Consider the following 8079-nt stretch of genomic DNA (forward strand, 5'->3'; position numbering starts at 1 on the left):
TGTCAAGATATTAAAATTCAAAGCTTTATGATTAGAAATAATAATTTATTTTCAATAATTACGTTCTCGTAATCTGTCGTCACATTTTTTAATTCTAAAGCTTATTATTATTAATCAAATAATTCAAATTTTCAAGCTAAACGTATACCTCCCGGAATCACCAAGTAAAAATGGACTAACAAGTTTATAACTGCATTGCTCGTATAAGATAATTATCAATACTGGAATTTTTTTGAAACAAAAAAAAGGAAAAGAAAGATCGCAGAAAGAAGAAGAAGAAAAGGAGAAACAAAACAACAGAAGCTACCCTACAATTTTATGAACAGTTAGGTGCAAACGCCCAAGGATTGTGACAAATTAAACATTTCCAATTTCATGCATGCCAGCTGTCTATACATTTAATCCTAATTGCTTTGCACATCGTTTATTTCGGTAATGTTAGAAAAAAAAATTATCTTATTTAATATTTATTAATTTTATTAACTAAAATAAACTTTAACTATTTTTAATTAATTTCTTTGGTTATCAAATATTTTTTACATTTAGTGTTATGATCTTCGAAACACACATATTATAATATTTTGTAGAGTATAATTTTTTTTATATTTTATCGGTATAAAATATTTTATATAATTATTTAATTAAATTTATATATTTAAATTTTTAAATAATATATTTACCATTAATTATTTTCGATTTAATTATATTTGTATAAACTATTTTAGAAATTAATATTTTTCTTATTATATATATATATATATATATATATATATATATATATATATATATATATATATATCACATTATTTAAATTGATCAAGAAAAAGAATATATTTTCAATACATGAAAAGTTTTAGAAGCTAATATTGTACAGCTAATATTTAATATAAAAAATATAAATGTTTAAAAGTAAATTTAATTAAAAATCGAAAATTTTATTCTAATAAAACTCATTTTAATAAATTTTATATTAAAATCATAGGGAGTGTTTCATAAAGACGTGTAAAATGTCTTTTTATAAAGACGCTTAGGTGTCATATTATTATTGGACGTATTAATGAATCTGTTATTTTTAAATTTTTTAATAAATTAGAATAAAATCGATTTTTTTTATAACAATAACAATAAACCCAAATTTTTTTAGGAATCTAATTGTATTTTAAAATTTTTAGAGATTTAAATGTCTACAAAATAAAAAGTTAGATTTTATCGAAAAATTTAAAGATATTCGATTTAGATTGTGTAATTTGATGGGATTAAATCGGGTCTAATAATTATAATACAAATAATTGAGTTTGTTACTGTTGCTATAATAAACTGATTTTGTTTTAATTTATTAAAAAATAAATTATTAACCGATTTAATAAAAATATCCAATAATAATATAATACATATAAACATTAAAAAAAAGACATTTTTAATGTCTTTATTAATGGTCTCCTAAAACCATTTAACAGTCTTCTACAGTATTAACTAAAATTGACGTATTAATTCTCTAATATTACTCATCTTCAATAAAATTAAATGAATAGTTTGGTAGAAATTAAAGGAGTATATATATGACGACCATTACTGTTAAACACTTAAACATTTCCCTATATAAATACGTTCTTCTCTACACTAATAAAGTCCAAGAAACAAAAATCAAATTTGTCTAAGTAGTAGTGCATCCTCTCTCTCTCTCTCATCATACATACGTTTGGTCCTCCGTTTGTTGTTGTCAGTTGTTGTTACACTAAATCTGCCACATGCACATGGAAGAGCAACTCATCATCATCTAGCTAATAGGCTACTACTTCAGTGTGTGTGTGTGTACACGTTCATATACACTTAATTGGATCCTCTTCAATTCAATTCAATTGCCTTGTCGTAACTCCTAAGCAACAATGAACACGAATCACCAAAAGTGAAAACCAAACCATTCAATTCGTGTTCTTTTCGCAAACCCCAAATACCAACTTCATATCTATATATATGTAGTGCACCATATCTTGAAATTAAACATCACCACCGACCACCGTACCGTACCTTTGGTTTCGCACAAGGGAACCAAAGAATAAATTAAAAAAATATAAATATAATGGAAGGGCTTGAAATGGGGTTGATATGGGAGCAAGCAAGGGCACCGTTGGTGGTTCCAATGCTAAAGTTGGTGGTGGCATTGTGCTTGATCATGTCGCTCATGCTTTTTGTGGAGAGGGTGTATATGGGAATAGTCATAGTCTTTGTCAAGTTGTTTAAGACCCAGAAACGTTACAAATGGGACCCTCTCAACCATAATTCTGATATTGAGCTTGCTAACTCTTCATACCCTATGGTTCTAGTCCAAATCCCAATGTACAATGAGAAAGAGGTATTTCTATTCTTTAATATAACTAACACGTCTTTTATTAGTTTTCTTTATATGTTGTGTGATTTCAAATTAGAAAAAGTCTATAAAATTTAGTTAATACTTAACTAATAAAAAGAAGTGAATAATTACATATTATTAGAGATAATTTTATATTATTAAAAATATTAATAATAACTAATTAATAATTACAAATTATAAAATCTATTCATCTTTTAGCACTCTAAAACAAATATTAGAAAGTCAATATTTTTAATAAAAAATAGTGCTGATTAATATCGACTCGAATATAAAGTAAATGTAAAAAAAAATTAGTTACGTACCTAATATTTTTTATAAAAAATTTCTATAATTTTATTAACTAAAATTAATTATTTAGTCTAAAATTTATTTAAAAAATTTGAAAATGAGTTTTATATTATAAATTTCAAAAGTGCCGATACTGTTGTATAAAAAAATTTACCATAATATATTCACAAAATTTTTCTAATATAATAAAAATAAACATATGTTTCAACAATGTAATATTTTAAAATAAATTACAAAATTTTGATGTTTAGGAATTTGTAATGAACGGTTACACTATAACAGGAATGTCGTGTTATTCTACAATCTTAAAAATGCAAAGAAAACTATATACCTGTGAGAAGGATTAAGTTTTTTTAAAGTGGATCGGTTAATAAAGTTATAAGATGAGGAATTAATATTTTTAAATTAAAATAGTAAAGTTCATATATATGATAAATATTACAAATTTAGGTGATAATTAATTCTTTATCTTATCACTTTAGAATATTTTAATTCTTGTGAAAAACTATACCTAAGATGTTGTATTTCTTGTGAAATTTAGGAAATTGAAACGCTAACAAAGATAAAAAAATTATTCGTATATTAAAATTAATCATTAATATATTTGTGAATAAATATATGCGTGGTTTAATTTATTTTTAATATATATTTATATTTTAACGTGTATTTTATATTAATAGTGACTGATTCTAGTGTATACATACCACAGTGAACAAAAGATACCAGTAATTATTTCTCATGATATTTGTTTACGCGCTGAAGTGAAGTTTCGTATGGTAACTAGTGTTCCATTGGTTGCAGGTGTATCAATTGTCAATTGGAGCTGCATGTGGGCTATCATGGCCCTCCGATAGAATTATTATTCAAGTTCTTGATGACTCAACAGACCCTGTCATTAAGGTTCAAAGCAGTAGCCTCTTCTACTAGTTAATAAGATTCAGTAACAATTACTTAATGGTTAACAATAATTAAACTTTTATTAATGAAACGTCATAGTGAGTTATTGACAAATGAAAACACAACAGAATATGGTGGAAGTGGAGTGCCAAAGATGGGGAAGCAAAGGCATAAACATAAAGTATGAGATCAGGAAGAACAGGAATGGCTACAAAGCAGGAGCACTCAAGGAAGGCATGAAGCACACCTACGTCGCCCTCTGCGACTACGTTGCCATTTTCGACGCCGATTTCCAGCCTGACCCCGACTTCCTCTGCCGCACCATCCCCTTCCTCGCTCACAACCCCGACGTTGCGCTCGTCCAAGCTCGCTGGCAATTCGGTTAGTTACTTACTTAGTATTAAAATATCATTATCATGCATGCTTTTTAATCAGGGAAGGTATATATACACTTCATCAAACTATCTATCACAAAAACTTAAACAGTTAAGTAGAGGTATATACATATAGTTATGTATTTCAAATGTTCCCTCACATAATAGTCTATCTTGGTTTAACTTAAAGTGTGACTATAGGTAGGTATATTCTTTTATTTTAGGTTTCACTCTGGTAGTTCATAAAGTTCTACTAAATTTATAATTAAATTTTTATACTTTAAAAATATTTATTTAGATTTTTTTGTAAATTAAAGAGATTTATAATTAAAAACTTAATTAAACTTTTTGGCCACATATCTTTTGAAAGAAAAATTTTATTAACTAATATTTTGACTCGATAAAGAACTAATTGAAAGTTTTTAAAGTATAAAAACTTAATTATAAATTTGATAGAGTAGATATATAAAGACCGTCACAATAATTAAACTTTTATTTTATTCTAAAATTCTTTAACATGTATGTATACGCATGCTTGCAGTTAATGCTGATGAATGCTTAATGACAAGGATGCAAGAGATGTCATTGGACTATCATTTCCTTGTAGAGCAAGAAGTTGGATCCTCAACCCATGCTTTCTTTGGATTCAATGGTAATTAAATCATTCATTAGCCTTAGTTAATCAACTCACCGCACCATCAAATCCATAGAAATTTTTAATTTAATTTCTACATACATCTCCGGTTAGAAATAAAGTTTGATGATGATATATATATAGGCACTGCTGGTGTTTGGAGGATTTCAGCACTAAATGAAGCTGGTGGATGGAAGGACCGTACAACTGTGGAAGACATGGATCTAGCCGTAAGAGCTGGTCTCAAAGGATGGAAATTTGTTTATCTTAGTCAAATCAAGGTATGATGATCATACTCCATTTAATTGCATGTATTCATGAGTCATTTATAAAAATTTCTTAAGAGAAAATCTAATGCAGTTAATGTGTTATCAAGTTATCTGATCATGTAACAATTTATCTGAATAAATTTAGGTGAAAAATGAATTACCAAGTACTTTCAAAGCCTACCGTTATCAGCAGCATCGTTGGTCATGTGGCCCAGCTAATCTCTTCAAGAAAATGGCAATGGAAATAATAAGAAACAAGGTATCAATTTCCTTATTCATTTATAGGAAGCTCAAATGATTCTTATTCACCATTCTCCTCTAATTTACTGATGATTATTGTATCTTGCAGAAAGTGTCTCTGTGGAAGAAGTTTTACTTGATTTATAGTTTTTTCTTTGTCCGAAAGATTGTTGCCCATGTTGTCACATTTGTATTCTACTGCGTGGTTTTGCCAGCAACTGTTTTTGTTCCAGAAGTACAAGTTCCCAAGTGGGGTGCTGTTTATATTCCTTCTATCATAACACTTCTCAATGCTGTTGGAACTCCAAGGTAAGTATTAAGTAAGATTTTTGAGTTGGCAAAATTATTTTATTATCTTCACTTGCAAGTAACCTTTTTTTTTTGTTTGTTTTCCTTACCAACTTGCTGTGCAGGTCACTCCACTTATTAGTATTTTGGATACTTTTTGAAAATGTTATGTCAATGCATAGGACCAAGGCAACATTCATCGGTTTGCTAGAGGCAGGAAGAGTGAATGAATGGGTAGTTACTGAGAAATTAGGAGATGCTCTTAAAATGCAATCAAGTGGCAAAGCACTTAAGAAACCTCGCATCAGGATTGCTGGAAGGTAAATTTTCATATAATTTTAACAACATAAGGCCCAAATATGACCTTTCATATCAGAGAATTATAGGAAATGAATGGTTTTTCATGACTGTTGTGATTTGTTTTCACCGTTCATTCTTTGATGCTATCTATCTTGTTTATAAATCTCACTGTTAAAATGAATAGTAAGAAATTACATGTGAAAGATCACATTCAATAAAGCTATATAAGATTTTCACATCAGAATTCATCCCCCACATCCCTTATGATTTCTACTTTACTTTCAAGCAAAATTTCTGCATACAAAAAGTGTGGTTTTAAATACTACCATTTATTCGTTCCACTTTTTTTCTGCTTGTTTTGATGATGACAGACTTCATTTCTGGGAACTTCTTGTGGGGGCCTACCTCTTTTTCTGTGGATGCTATGATCTCACGTTTGGGAAGAACCACTACTTCATATATCTTTTCCTGCAATCTATTGCCTTCTTCATTGTGGGGATCGGCTATGTTGGCATCTTTGTGCCCAATTCTTGAGAGGAATTTTTTGCTTCAGAATCACTACAACTGTACAAGTGTCTTCATTGGACAACATATTCTCTGAAAGGAGGACAAAGATGCAGATTCTTCTTATGTCAGCACACATTCAATTTGTTTAGTATCATATATTCTTATACAAAAATGAAAAGTCATTTGTCACGGTTTGAATTGTTTCTATGGAATAGCAACGGATTATGGAACAATAAAAACGACCAAAGTCTCTTTGTTATCGCTAGAAAAATGAATATATTGAAAATTTTGGAATTTAAAAGTTTAAACAGTTTTTGCGTTAAAAATAAATAAATAAATTTACAAAATAGGCTGATGCCAAATATTTATGGAGGGAACCTTGTACGATATGAATAATTTTATTTTGTAGTGGTAGGGATATAGATTGAATGGCTTTTGTAGGGTCTGATTTCCAATTTAGTAAAGCAATATTTTTTTATTCCATTTAAATATCACAAACACTTTTCATAGCTTTAAGAATGGAACAGTATTAGCTACAACTTAGAAATGATTATGGTTCAGATTTCACAAATTACACGAATATACAAAATTCATACCATAGAATTTAAAATCTCCATTCTTTGCAGTAGCAGCAGATTTGTAGACATAAGTTGATGTTTTGACACTTTTTAGATGTGTTAGAAACAAGAGACTGAGAGAGTAATCTGAAAAGTGTATTATTCAGTGTGATAAAAAGTATAATGTACAAGAGGGTATATATAGATGCCAGAGAAATCAAACTAATAAAAGCATAGAATCCTACAATTAATATACAGATATGCTATATAAATATAAATGATGCTAACTGATCTAAAATGATTCTAATGATTCTCTAATATATCTCTAACATCCCCCCCTCAAACTCAAGTGGGAGCTAAGGATACCATATTGAGTTTGGATAACAAAGTCTGGAAACGAGTCGGGTGATGAGCTTTTGTGAAGATATCAGCAGTCTGATCTAGTGTTCCAACAACAATGAGACGAACAGCATCAATAAGGATACGTTGCCGAATAAAGTGACAATCAATCTCAATGTGTTTGGTGCGTTCATGAAAGACATCATTATGGGCAATCTGAATAGCAATGCGGTTGTCACAAAAAACATCAGTAGGGGACGACTGAGGAGCACCCAAATCTTCGAGAAGCCAACGAATCGAGATAACTTCAGCAGTAGTGTCAGTGAGGGCACGGTACTCAGTTTCTGTGCTCGATCTAGCAGTGAATGTTTGCTTCTTAGCATGCCAAGAAATGAGAGCGTTGCCAAGAAACAAACAGTAACCAGTAGTAGAACGACGATCAATGGGATCACCAGCCCAATCAGCATCGGAGTATGTCTGAAGGGACAAAGAGGAATGGGCAGAAAAATAAAGGCCATGAAATAGAGTGCCCTTGATGTAGCGAAGAATGTGAAGAACTGCTGCATAGTGAGTAGTACGAGGAGCTGACAAGAACTGGCTAAGGACATGAACTGGATAGGCGATGTCTGGTCGGATGACAGTTAAGTAGACGAGTCCTCCAACTAGCTGTCAATAGAGAGTAGGATTATCCAACACAGTGCCATCCATAGGAGTAAATCGAACATTAGGCTCAAGAGGAGTAGACTCAGTGTGACTATCTGTAATTCCGGCTCGAGCAAGAAGATCTGAAGCATATTTAGCTTGAGAGAGATAGATGCCATCATCAGTGGATATGACTTCTAGACCAAGGAAATAGCTAAGAGAACCAAGATCTTTCATCTCAAAAGTTCGGGAGATGGAGAAGGCGGAAGAACAGGAGGCTGTGGAGGGTGACTCGAGATAGAATCTGTAGAATCATCATTAGGGAAAAGATCAACATTAGGGTTAGTGAAAAACGGTGACTGAGTAGGAGGAA

At 30.4% G+C, this 8079-nt stretch overlaps 1 protein-coding gene across 1 annotated transcript; it reads left to right on the top strand.

The window, feature by feature from the left end:
* Positions 1-1664: 1664 nt before the first annotated feature.
* LOC112711547 (glucomannan 4-beta-mannosyltransferase 9-like) lies at positions 1665-6395 on the top strand. The gene is made up of 9 exons (XM_025764228.3): positions 1665-2353; positions 3461-3559; positions 3685-3937; positions 4472-4582; positions 4709-4845; positions 4979-5092; positions 5183-5382; positions 5487-5681; positions 6033-6395. Exons 1-9 carry the CDS (start codon positions 2081-2083, stop codon positions 6193-6195), a joined length of 1545 nt encoding a protein of 514 aa, XP_025620013.1. The 5' UTR covers positions 1665-2080; the 3' UTR covers positions 6196-6395.
* The last annotated feature ends 1684 nt before the right edge of the window (positions 6396-8079 follow it).

This window comes from Arachis hypogaea, chromosome 9 (genome assembly GCF_003086295.3).
Source record: "Arachis hypogaea cultivar Tifrunner chromosome 9, arahy.Tifrunner.gnm2.J5K5, whole genome shotgun sequence".
In the NCBI taxonomy this organism is placed as follows: Eukaryota; Viridiplantae; Streptophyta; class Magnoliopsida; order Fabales; family Fabaceae; genus Arachis; species Arachis hypogaea.

Coding starts and splice junctions, on each gene's coding strand:
- LOC112711547 (XM_025764228.3), top strand. CDS start 2,081: ATGGAAGGGCTTGAAATGGGGTTGATATGGGAGCAAGCAAGGGCACCG. Junction 4,583..4,708: donor TGCTTTCTTTGGATTCAATG/GTAATTAAATCA, acceptor ATATATATATAG/GCACTGCTGGTGTTTGGAGG. Junction 5,682..6,032: donor CGCATCAGGATTGCTGGAAG/GTAAATTTTCAT, acceptor TGATGATGACAG/ACTTCATTTCTGGGAACTTC.